The sequence below is a fragment of the Neomonachus schauinslandi genome, chromosome 10, assembly GCF_002201575.2.
Source record: "Neomonachus schauinslandi chromosome 10, ASM220157v2, whole genome shotgun sequence".
NCBI classification, from domain to species: domain Eukaryota; kingdom Metazoa; phylum Chordata; class Mammalia; order Carnivora; family Phocidae; genus Neomonachus; species Neomonachus schauinslandi.
In genome coordinates, this window is record NC_058412.1 from 22,927,334 (window position 1) to 22,940,316 (window position 12,983).

Sequence of the window (12,983 nt, forward strand, 5' to 3'; positions counted from 1 at the left end):
TGCCGCGGAGCCAGGGCAGCAATGGCGGCGGCTGGCGGTGGTGTTGCGGACCCCCTGTCCCCGGCAGGGGTTCCTTGCGCCTTCTCTCCGCTGAACCAGGCATACTTTGCTTTGGCGTCTGCCGACGGTCAGTTGCGAGTGTGGGAGACAGCCAACAATAGGCTGCACCAAGAGTACGTGCCTTCCGCGCACCTCAGCGGTACCTGCACCTGCCTGGCCTGGGCGCCAGCGCGGCTGCAGGCCAAGGTAAAGCAGGCGGGACGGTGGGGGGCGGGCGTCCGCCCGGGCTCGGCCTCAGCGCACCCGCAGTCCGACGGCGCGTGGCCGGGCATCTCGCGCGGCCCTCCGAGGCCCGGGGTGAGGAGGCACGGAGTGCGGCGGCGGCGCGGACTCGGTCCACTTGGCCAGTTCCGCGTGCGGCCTGCCCGCAGAGTAGCGAAAGAGGGCGCGGCCCGATTGGACGGGCCGTAGACTGGAGCGTTACCGACTGGCTCCATGCGGTCTGCGCCCCGCGCCCGGCTGTCGCCGGGGCCGCCATGTTCCCGTAGGCCCCCAGTTCCCCGGGGCGGCTTCCTTCTGCCAAGCCTCGCGCAGCAACATGTGCTCTTCAACGTCCTGGATTTTGACAGAGCCCCTTCTTGGGGCTATAGTACTCTTTTCCGATTTCTCTAGCTCATCGGCTTTGCCTTAGGAGATTGGAATGAGTAAGTCTATTTCCTTGCTTCCGGACAACCCCCCCCCCCCCGAACCCTTGGGTGCATCAGGCTCACCACGTGTTCTCTTCCACGTCCAGTGTGTGGTACTCTCACTCTTCAAACTCTTGACTTTCCCAGGCTCGTTTCCATTCTCAGTCATTTGAAACTTCATGCCCTTTTTTTTTTTTTTTTTTTTTTTAACGTCTGCTCAGTTCCCGTTTATACACCCTCTTTTAACCAAGTTTGAAGTCTGCATTAGGTTGTGGAGGTAAAGTGAAGTAGCCGGTTTAATGTAATGAATGTGAATCCAGGTGAAGATTTTCTTAGAGGGGACATCGCCGAGTTAGGGAAGGCTTTTCTGTTAGGGCCTCATCTCAGGTAAGATGTCATTCACTATTGAGTCTTTCCACCACGTCTGCCCCAACTCACGTGCACGTGGGTACTGCAGGTATACGGTAGTCAAATCGAATCAGTCTAATGTGATTTGGAAGCATCAGGTATCGTGAGTGTTTAGATGACACTGTGTATAAAACTTCAAAAGCTAGTATTTAAGACAGAGTTTTAACTCCATCATGACTACCGTGGGGGGACTCTCTGCTAAATTTTTAAGTTGAAGGTAGGGGTACATCTAACTATGCTTTGGGGGAGTATGTTTAGGTATTTTTCAGATCTTAAAATAGAGTCTCTTAGTTTCTAGATGAAGTGACTTTAGTTGATAAATAAAAGAAACCTTTATCCGGGCTCTTAAGTCAAGGCGAACTTGGACTTTAAAAAAAATCATAGTTGTCATTGTTAAAGTTACAGCAGTCTGCATATTTTCCCTTTTTAAAGTTGTTCTCTGTTTCTATTTAATAGTTGTGTAAAGAGATGGTAATAGTGATGCTGAGGGAAAACGTGGAGCAATGATTAGATGCATGGATCCAAGCTCTGCTGCTTACATTTGAATCTAGGTTTGGCTTCATAGTGGTGATTGTGCTTCTCGTTCCTCGTTTGTAAAACAGGGGTAATAGTACCCACCTCAGAGTGGTTGTGAGGGTGAGCATGTTTAGTAATGCAGAAACATTTAGATTAGTGTATGTAAGTGCTGCGAGTATTGTTATTAATATCTTGGATTTGTATGGTTAGTCCTGGAAGGTAGATAAAGACTAACTTTTTGCCTTGTTTGTGAAAAAGAAACTAAGACTCTGGAAAATTAGGCAGCTTGCATAAAAACCAAAAATAGAACCAGGACTAGAACTCAGGTATTTAGAGCTTTGTTGTCCATTATCTACAACAAATAATAGTCAATAATAGGCTAGCAAAAATTTGTTGCCCCCTCCCCCTTTGCTTTTCTGTTGACTTAAGTCACATAATATGCCTCAAGAATAAAACTTTGGCCTAATCTTAAATTTCCTGTTGAAAATCATAGTTTTGGATTATGTATACCAGTCTGAAATAGTAGAAAAATATCTAGATTTGGTTTCATATCCAGGACTCAACTCAAATTGCTTTTGTCACATTGAGCAAGTCACTAATTTGGAGGGCCTCATTGAAAAATGAGAGTTTGGCTACTTAAAAAAGTTTGTATAGGTTTCAGTATCCTTTCATCTGTGTGTTTTCATTTTAGCCACACAGCTCTATGAAGTGTCCTGAAATAAAATTTTTAAAAACTGAGAATCAGAACTAAGGAAGTTCCAAGTGACTTCACCAAAGCTTTAGTAACCAATAAAGAGACTGTGACCGTTAGAATCAAGGTCCTCTGACTCCTGGTCCGCTGTTCTTATACTGTAACCCTAGATCTTGAGTCACAGAATTGAGAGCTGGGAGGAACGTAAGGAGGACATTTGGTCCTCATACTGGCGATGTGTCCACCCAGAGCATCAATTTTACTTGAAGATTAGAGGGAGAAGTGGTTCTCTTAAATGTGCACATGTATTACGGGATAAAATTATAAAGTCATGTTATTTTTTTAAAGCTAGAAAATGAAGAGTGATATGTAGTAGCTGCTTCAGTCTCTGCTCCCAGGTCCCTGGGTTAGTTAGGATCCTTGCCACTGAAGTTTTAAGATGCTCTGATTTTATTAAACCTTTTTATTTTACATCTTTGAGGATTAGAGTATGAGTCTTAGAAAGGATATTATTCTGAAGCGTGTGTTCCCAACACCTTAAGATTTTTGTTACTCAAACATGAAGTAGAGCTTATGCTACCCACCTTTCAGGGTCCTCAGAGAATTAAATGAGGCAGTGTATATGACTGGTGTAGTAAGTGCTCAGTAAATGTTAGTTGTTATTATTGAGTGATTCAGTGAGCATTCTCTGTGGGCTCATTTTATCATTTACTGCTACATTCCTCAGTGTAAATCATTTTGTAAGAGTATCCTGTATCTGGTTCAGTAATTGGCAATTTGCCACCCAAGGACAAAGTTTGGTGATATTATTCCTGTGAGTGGAGAAAAATGAGTTGGTGCTGGGTTACTTGGGTAATAAGCGTTAAAATAGTAGTTCCTAAATGTTTAGAAAAATCATATTGCTGTTTGTTGTTCTTGGTCAAGAATGATTATAATACTTCACATTTATGTCACAGTAGTTTTTGGAAGGTTTTTGTGTATATATATAGCGAGCATTTCATTTGGTTAATGGAACCTGGGGCAAGAGGACCTGTAATGATAAGAAAAGTGCAAGGAGACACATTGATGGACTATAGGTGGATGCTGTTTTTAAAGCTCGTCATGTTTGTGTGTGTAAACTGAGGCTGAGCTGTTAAATGATATGCCAAAGCCGCAAAGGAAGTACCTGAGCCCCACCTTGTAACTGACCCTGCTATTTCATTGCCCCCTAAAATCTCTCCAACTTTTCTATTTTTCCTTCCCTAGCTGGTGTACAGCCCTGAAGAAACAGACCTTGTCTACCATCAGCTACCACAGTTCATGTATTTATGTTGCTTTGCTGTTACTGCAGTTAAACTGACCTCACACAGCTTAGTTCTTGTTAAACGAAGCACATGGTGCTTCAGCCGTGAGACAGGGCAAGCACAGTAGCATTAAGAATGTTTCTAGGAAGAGGCGACCCTGTTGGGACCCCTCTCATTCTTGAGAGCTTTTTCTGTATCTTCACTTAATAAACTGCTATCACTTTACTCAAAAAAAAAAAAAAAGTTTCTAGGAAGAATCTGAGTTGAGTTCCCCATTCCCATCCCTTGGAGATGTGGTACAGTCTGGCTGTGTTCCTGAATGTATGATGCTGTATCTTAGGTTCTCTCCAGTATTTAAACTTCACAACAAGGAAAAGTTTGCAGATTAGATTCTGTTGGCAGGAATAGAAGTTCCTGGTTATTAAAATTTGATTGTTTTTGATATAAATATGTAAATGACATGTAAAATGCACACATTTTGTTCATTGTTATCCGTGAAACTTAAACGTTTGCCAAAGAGGTGACAGTAAGGTAGGCGAAGAAAAGGCATATGAGACTAATTGCAGAATGAAACTTGAAACTTTGGCATAATTTTCAGTGTCTAGAGGTCAGGATTTTTCAAAAGTAGGTTTTGATCCATTAGTGGATTATGAAACCGCTTTAGTGGTTGTGATGGAGTTAAAAAAATGAGTGTATTTTGCATGGGAAAGGATAAGTTTTTTGTGGAGCTTGTTTCAATTATTATATACATATATTTTTATGAGTGTGTGTACTAGCTCTCCATGTAAACTTTCTTTACTCTGGGATCTCAGTCTAAAAAGTCATTGCTTAATTGATCAAATTCAGACTTCTCATCACTTGGATGCCCTTTTTTTCCTCTCTCTTTTCACTACATCTGCCCTGTGTCTTGCTTTTTGTAAATCATGCACTTAGCCCCTTGAGACTGTCAGTCAGCCTTCTGATTGCCTTCTGGATCAAATGCTGGTAAACTTTTTCAGACTGGTGCTACTCTTTATTGCTTAGCTTAGTCAGACTTTCATACTGAAAAAGACTCTTTAAGAAATCACATTTTTTTGTGTCTTCACTCCTGGTACCTCTAGAAACTCCAATTTTTCAGTCACAGATAGGAACTCAAGTTTTAGCCTACCCTTTTCATTACTTTATGTACTTATGTGTATAGTGAGTATGCACTTGATCTTGTGCTAGGTACTTCAGAGGAAGTAAAACTGAGTATGACTGAGACACATCAAGGAAGAAGTGGATAATTCAGATATACCGTGTCTGTAATGCAGAGTGCAGTATGATGTGTGCCTTAAGGGAAAGAAGAGGGGGCGCCTGGGTGGCTCAGTCGGTTGAGCGTCTGCCTTCAGCTCAGGTCATGATCCCAGGGTCCTGGGATAGAGCCCTGCACTGGGCTTCCTGCTACGTGGGGGTCTGCTTCTCCCTGTGCCAACACGCCTCCCCCCCCCCCCGCCCCGCCATGTGCTCTCTCTCAAATAAATAAATAAAGTCTTTAAATAAAAAGAGAAGAGGTTTTTGTTGGGAGATGAGAGTTGGGGTGGACCCTGAAGCATGGATAGATTTTTAACCAAAAGAAAACTGAGGTGAGCAGGAAAAGACCCCTTGAGGGAAAAGCAGAAGCAAAATGGGAAAGTGTTAGTGATTAGGGAGTGTAATATAAAGATGGAATTGGAAATAAGGTTGGAAAAGGGTGGTCTGGAGGCAAATTGCAGATGCTTTTGAATGCCAGAGAGTTCCTTGTATTGATTTAGTCTTCTCTGGGGAGTCATTGAAGTTTTTGATCACAGGAGCAACAGGTTCAGAAAGAAAATGCTGACAAAGGTCTGTCAAAATCTGTAATCATCAGCACTAAATTCTTGGTTTCAGAACTATCTGGTGACGGGGTAATATTTAAAATAGATTTTAACTAAAATGCACATTGCTTATATAAACTTATCTGGTTGACCTGTTCAGACATGCTCATCCTGCTAACTGGGAAGTGATTTTTAAAAAAGGTCGTCCAGCTCTGAGAAAATATGCATGAGTCAGTAGTTCTTTGAGATGCATTGTGTTATTATTTAGGCTTAGACCACTGATCCTCAAAATTGGGCATAAGTTCTGTGGATGCTCCTCCACTTGCCTCTGCTTGCTTCTCCCGAAATACACAGATTTTGTTGATAGGGAAATTAGGGTTTGAATATGTTAAGGATTAATATCTAAAATTTCTTGGTGCTTTTTATTTTTTAATTTTTTTAAACTTTGTTAAGAAATTTCTACACCCAGTGTGGGGCTTGGACTCATAACCCAAGATCAAGAGTTGCATGCTTTCCCAACTCAGCCAGCCAAGCACCCCTTTTTGTGCTTTTTAATGCAAATTCATATCTGCAGAAAACCATGCACATATTTGGACCAGCCTATGTTTCACACATTAGAAACCTCAGTGAGATGATTTTAACTTGATTTGGGAAAACCAAGAGTTGGAGAAATAATTTCTAGGATCTTTGAGAGAAGAGTTTTTTGATGAGGTGTAGTAGGGGGTTGGTATACTTTCCCCAACTGCTCTTGCCTGAAATAGGTGTTTGTGTTCATAACCTTGTGCTGAAACCACATCTGCCTTGTGGGATAATTTAGAGGTGGCTTTAGGTATTCACTGAACTGAAGGTGGGACCTAGGACATTGCTTGTGCTAAGGTTTCAGTGTTTCAAGCAAATTAAATGTTACTGATAAGACCATATTTTTTTATACTTTGGCTTTTAATTGTAACTTCTCTTTGGGGTTTATTAATATAGATATATTTCTTAGGACTCACAAAATGTGTATTTTTTTCTCTATATAAAAAGTTACTGTTTTTTGTTAAATCTTTTTAGTTTTTGTTGAACTAAGTGTGTCACGTGAATAAAGTTCTTCAAATGTAACATCTCCATAAGATTAACTAAACGAAAAAAAAATGGAAAATGCTTTATAAATCTACTCCTTGATACTCTTTTTTTAAAATAGGTTTTATTTTTTTTTTAAGATTTTATTTATTTGTCAGAGAGAGACAGCACAAGCAGGGGGAGCGGCCAGCAGAGGGAGAAGCAGGCTCCCCACTGAGCAGGGAGCCCAGCCAGTGCGGGGCTTAATCCCAGGACCCTGGGATCACGAACGGAGCCAAAGGCAGACACTTAACCGACTGAGCCACCCAGGCGCCCCTACTCCTTGATATTCTTTATACACTTGTAACATCATAATTTTCATTGGTGGTTTTTGGGTTGGGCACATTTTTATGTATCTTGGCCTGCTGCTTTGTGCTGTAGAGCAAAGGTCTTGCACTATTGGGAAGCTGTTCTTTTTCCTGTGGTAGTGAGTGGTCTGTTTTATGTTAAAAGAATGGGTATCTCAGCTTTCTGCTAAAGCACAGGCTGGCACGCTTTAATTAAAAAAAACAAAAACAAAAACAACATCATATGGAAGAGAAGTTCTAAAATTATACATTTTCAGCATTGTAAACTTTGATGAAATACCCTGAAGTCGTCATCATTGATTGTCTTTGGACTAACAGCTGTTAGTTCTGTTTTTGAAGTAAATCAAAGCAGTCTTGTGGCATTTGACACTGGGTTGGAACTTGTGCCTCTTGTCATGAGGATCACCAAGACTGCATGGAACTTTCAGACTAACCCTTAATTCTCACACACTAGAGCAGCTTCTAGTATGCTCTACTAGTTACAACTATGTTTTGACTGAGACTGAAATAAATGTGTGTTTATAAAAACATTTGAGTCCCCTTTCCTGAGAATGAAGCTAGAGCACAAGGGAAGATGAAGAGGGAAAAAGGGAAAGTGTTGGTTGCTTGGCTGTGGATCTGTAGTCTCTGCTTGGGAGTGGCGGCTTCACTTGGACCTGTCAGGAGTGGTTCATTTCTGAGAAGTGGAAGCAGCAGTGAGGCTGCTTGGACCTTTTAAGAGAATACTGGGAGCATGTCCTATTTGTCGCCTTCCTTCCAGAGAGGTAGGGGACAGGGATAGAGAATTACAAGCTCTTCTTTCCATTGGAGTGATTTTTTTTTCCCCCAAATAGAAAGAAAGCATTTGAGAGTGAGTCATCTGCCCTCCCTCCCCCAGTCTTTAAGTGTCTTTTGGTAGCGGTCACATTTCATTTGTGGGTTAGTGGGCATTTGCATTTATGCATTAATGATGTCTTGTGTTTGAAATACAAAATGAACCTTTTCTTTTTCCCCCCCAGGAAAGTCCCCAGAGGAAAAAAAGGAAATCAGAAGCTATAGGAACGAGTAACCAGATTGACTTGTTGGCTCTTGGTACAGCAGTTGGTAGTATTTTATTATACAGTACAGTAAAAGGAGAATTACACAGTAAATTGATAGTAAGTACAGATAAGTGTGTGTGTGTGTATGGATGTATATTGTATATAAAAGAAATGGGAAACTGATTATTAGAGATTTATTAAAAACAAAACCGAATAATGCTATAGGATCTGTATTATAGGGGCATTTTTCTACCCCCACATTTAAAATTGTGAACAGTAATATTGTTAATAGCTATAATAGGTAATGTAATCTTTGTTGTAGGTTAGAATATGAAGAACTGTTGACTAGATTTAAAATAAAAGGTAGAAAGAGTTCTAGGTACCTCAAATTGTGACTGCAGGAAAGAGGTCACCACCTTTAGGGCTAGGGAACAAAGGAGGCAGTTGGGATAACTGCTGAAACTCAAACCTTTGAGGAGCTGGTGTTGCTCTCTTTGCTGCTGTCTCTGGTGGAAGAGTGGCCCCATGGGCTTGCGGTCCAGACCTCTGAGGACAGAGCTTTACTGACTGCTGGTGTCCTTGAAGGGAGGGGAGGAGCCTAGTTCCTCAGGTGTTGGAACAATTGCATATTGGGTTCAGCTGCTACCAAAAGGAGCACAGTAGGAGCCAGGCTAGAACAAATTCCTCTTCCAGCCTTGTCTCTCTCTAGCAGCCCTTATTGGTGGAGCCTACTGGCCATCTGGCTGGCAAAGCAGGGATGTGGTCTGTGGAGTCCCAGCCCTGGCATCACAGAGCAAAGTGAGAGTTTGGCACTATAGAGCAGTGATTTAACTTAGCATAGTTTGTTTCAGACACTGTCTATTACATTATGTGTTTGGTGTTCACTGAACGTCTGTCTTTATATAGGAATACTTTCTGTATATATGAATCAAACAGTGTTTTCTATTTTAAGTAACATTCTCCATAGATAATTTGGAACTACATAATGTTGAAAAGGGAAAAAAATTATTCTTACATCTATCACCAAGAGATGTTTAATAAGATTGTGTATTTCTTTATTACATGTTTAAGAAATACAGTTGAGTTCTGTCCCTCTATTTTGTATCCTGATATTTTCCATTACATTACAACATGAGCAATTTTCATGTTTGTCAGGAACTAGTTACAAACATTTTCAATGACTCCCTAAAATCCCACTAAATTGGATAGTCCCATGGTGATTTAACTATTACTGACCATTAAGGTGCTTTCTAATTTTTTGTTGTTACACATTTCGTTTGCTGTTTACATGGATTCCCAAAATTACTGACCTGTAATTAATGAGTGAAAGGGTTTTAATGTTAAGGCTTTTTATGCATGGTATACGAATAGTTTCTGGAAGAGTTTTCTTGATTTTCTGTATCAACAATGGAAAGAGTACCTGTATTCCAATAGCATTATTTCCATCATTGGATATGCCCATTAAAACAGCAAAAACATTAACAAAAGCTCAGCTGATTTGATAGATGAAAAATTCTGATTTCAAATCTGCCTTTCAAAGTATGTTTCAAAGTATTTTTATACAACTGTAAAACAAATTAAAGCATTTAGATGTATAGATAGTAAGAAGGGAATTTCTCTTACTTCCTCCTCTCCAAGTCGAGTATTGTCCTCATGTAGGCTTTACCCTACTGTGGTTGGGAGCCCATCCTTTGATTTGATCAGTCTTTTGTGGTGAGCAAGTACCTACAATCCAAGCAGTGTGATAGCTGCTTTATTCAGCTACTGTGGCAGTGGACATAATGCTAATGAAACCTAGAACTCCTTTTTAGATAATTTTGGTACTTCATGGGATTATACATTAATCTTTAACAGGGAATGAATGTATTAAAAAAATAACTAAGAAGGTCAGAGTAAGGAGTGTTGGGATGATTGGTGAAGTAGAAAGGGATCAGGCTTTGGAACTATTCTGTCCTGAGGTTGAGTCCTTTTAGTTATGTGGTCATGGGTAAGTAGTTGAACTTCTCATTTCTTGAATGGGTATTCTGTAACCTACCTTGCATGCTTTTTTGGGATTTAGATGTAATAGTATATTATAAGTGCCTAGTGCAGTGCCTGACATGTAATTGGTATTGTGCAAATGTTTGTTGAGTAAGTGAATGAGTGAATGGACAGTTGGTAGATTGTTTTTTAAATGGGTATAATAGCTCCTAGCAATGTATGATAGTGCCATTTTTTTCTGTAACCTTCCCAGTGTGGGTATTATAATGCTAATAAGCAAAATGCTAGATGGACAGACTGAAAATGTTACTTTGTTTTGCTTTAATCTCTTGGATTACTAACTTTGAAAATTTTATTTTCTTACTGAATTTTTTCTATGGAATTTATGTTAATATCCTTTATTCAGTTCTTGTGTATGTGTCAATGATATAGGACTTAGTTCTTTGAATGGATAGCTCATACTAGTGAAAGGAAGTAGCTGAACTTAATATTTAGAAGTATTTTTCTTGGGATGCCTCGGGGGCTCAGTTGGTTAAGCGTCTTCCTTCGGCTCAGGTCATGATCCCAGTGCCCTGGGATCGAGTCCTGCATTGGGCTCCTTGCTCATTGGGAAGCCTGCTTCTCACTTTGCCACTTCCCCTGCTTGTGCGCTCTCTCTCTCTCTGACAAATAAAATCTTAAAAAAAAGTGAGCAATCTATATAATAGAGTAGTGATTTTGAGTTTTATCCTTAGTTTACATATATACATGATGGTGATTCATGTATTCATTTAATTGTAATGTGAATTCAAGTAGAAAGAGTGAAAATCACAATTGCTCACAGTGTAAATTATTTTAGGACCTTATTCTGCTGAATGAGTTTGTCCTGGAATGTGTGTGTGGTGGGTGGGAGAGTTGAACTTGCCCTTTCCCAGTTGATGTCTCCATTCCTGTTTGCTGCTGAGTGAGCGAGCATCTTGCTATGTTGAATATGTTTATTGTTCATATGGTATCTTCCATAACACAAGGAAATACTTAGTGTTTACCTGAAGAAATAGTGGTTTCTTTCTTTTTTTTTTTTTTAAGATTTTATTTATTTATTTGACAGCACAAGCAGGCAAAGCAGCAGGCAGAGGGAGAGGGAGAAGCAGGCTCTCTGCTGAGCAGGGAGCCAGACGCGGGGCTTGATCCCAGGACCCTGGGATCATGACCTGAGCCGAAGGCAGACGCTTAACGACTGAGCCACCCAGGCACCCCGAAACAGTGGTTTCTTTATTGAGAGATAGTTTTGGTAGTTTGTTTTTTAAAGGTTTTATTTATTTATTTGAGAGAGACAGAGAGAGAGTATGCATGGGGGGAGGGGAGGCAGAGGGCGAAGCAGACTCCCTGCTCAGCAGGGAGCCTGATTCAGGGCTCCATCCCAGGACCCTGAGATCATGGCCTGAGCCGAAGGCAGATGCTTAACCGACTGAGCCACCCAGGTGCCCCAGTTTTGGTAGTTTTTTTAAAAGTGACTGTGATTTTCAAAGATAGTTTTGACTAGACATGATTTTTATCTTAATACTTTAAACTCCAAGATTTGACTTTATTAGTTCACTCAAGTGTCATAAGCTTTTGCCACTGTACATGAAGTATTCTGTCTTAGTGCTGGCATTCCTTATTTATTTATTTATTTATTTGACAGAGAGAGACACAGTGAGAGAGGGAACACAAGCAGGGGGAGTGGGAGAGGGAGAAGCAGGCTTCCCGTGGAGCAGGGAGCCCGATGCAGGGCTCCATCCCAGGACCCTGGGACCATGACCTGAGCGGAAGGCAGACGCTTAACGACTGAGCCACCCAGGCGCCCCAGTGCTGGCATTCCTGTCAAAAGCAAGTGGCATTTAGAACTAGCATCCTTTGACTTACGATGTGGAAGTATATTTTTTCAACAGAGAAGGGAAAGTTAACATTTGATGAATTTATAGATGATTTATCTCATTTTTGATGTTGGAAATAGATAGCTGTAGGTTAGGGTGTTTTAAGTTAGGTTAAAGCCTATCTTTTTTGTTAACTGTTAGTAATGATTCTAGGATGCGTAATTATGTTATATCAGGCGTGGTTTTTTTTCTTTTAATCTTTTTTTTTTTTAATCTGTAGAGTGGTGGACATGACAACAAGGTTAATTGCATACAGTGGCATCAAGACAATGGCTGTTTGTATAGTTGTTCAGATGATAAACATATTGTGGAATGGAATACACAGACATGCAAAGTAAAGTGGTGAGTAATGTTGATGGTTCCATAGTACTGGAGGGGTAACTTCTTATTGATGGAAACGCATTAGAGTTAGACAAATCAAGACTGTGTTCTTGGCTGTAGGTCAAATTTGATACTGGACACAGGAATGTAGGTACTAAACTAGACTTTTCAAGGAATTTTTAATCAAATCAGGCATGCAAGATTTTAATACATAAACTTTAAATAATGATACAAGAGTAAAATAATTGCACAAGAGATACCATAAGATACCATGCAATTACTGGTCAGATGAGTTGGATAGTGTTGGCAAGGCCTGGTGGAAGAGAGATTTCAGTTGGGCCTTCTAGGAGAGGTTAGATTTGGACAGAAGAGGGTGGGGGAAGGGAGGTGGGCAGATGACAAGACCAAAGGCTAGGAGAAAGGGCAGTGAAAGATTTAGAGGATTTAACATACTAGGGAATAATGGCTGATAGAGGATATGGGCCAGAGTATCTTAAGAGTCTGGCCTTAACTGTCATAGGTAAAAATCTCAGACAACTCTACTAGTTCAAGTGTCTAATCCTATGATAAGCTTTGTAGTAGATGTTCAGTAAATGTTGAATTGATTCAACTTAGGCAGATGAGGACCCTAGGAAGGATGATGATGCTCATGGTCTTACAGCTAGTGAGTGGCAGGGAAGTTCTTATACTGTTGTGAATTCTGGTACAGTGTTTTTTGTTTTGTTTTGTTTTTTTAAGATTTATTTATTTGAGAGAGAGTGAGAGAGCACATGAGAGGGGGGAGGGTCAGAGGGAGAAGCAGACTCCCTGCTGAACAGGGAGCCCGATGCGGGACTCGATCCTGGGACTCCAGGATCATGACCTGAGCTGAAGGCAGTCGCTTAACCAAATGAGCCATCCAGGCGCCCTCTGGGACAGTGTTTTTCTACTGTATTAAAACTATTTTCTTGGAGTTTTATTA

The 12,983-nt window shown here is 40.7% G+C and overlaps 1 protein-coding gene across 1 annotated transcript in view; it reads left to right on the top strand.

The window, feature by feature from the left end:
* The window catches only part of WDR43 (WD repeat domain 43), a 46,697-nt gene continuing 33,714 nt past the window's right edge, over nucleotides 1-12,983 (top strand). The window contains exons 1-3 of the mRNA XM_021697745.1: nucleotides 1-246; nucleotides 7,806-7,943; nucleotides 11,922-12,043. Of these exons, the coding sequence (XP_021553420.1) occupies nucleotides 22-246; nucleotides 7,806-7,943; nucleotides 11,922-12,043 (485 nt within the window). The 5' untranslated portion in view covers nucleotides 1-21. The remainder of the gene's footprint in view (nucleotides 247-7,805; nucleotides 7,944-11,921; nucleotides 12,044-12,983) is intronic.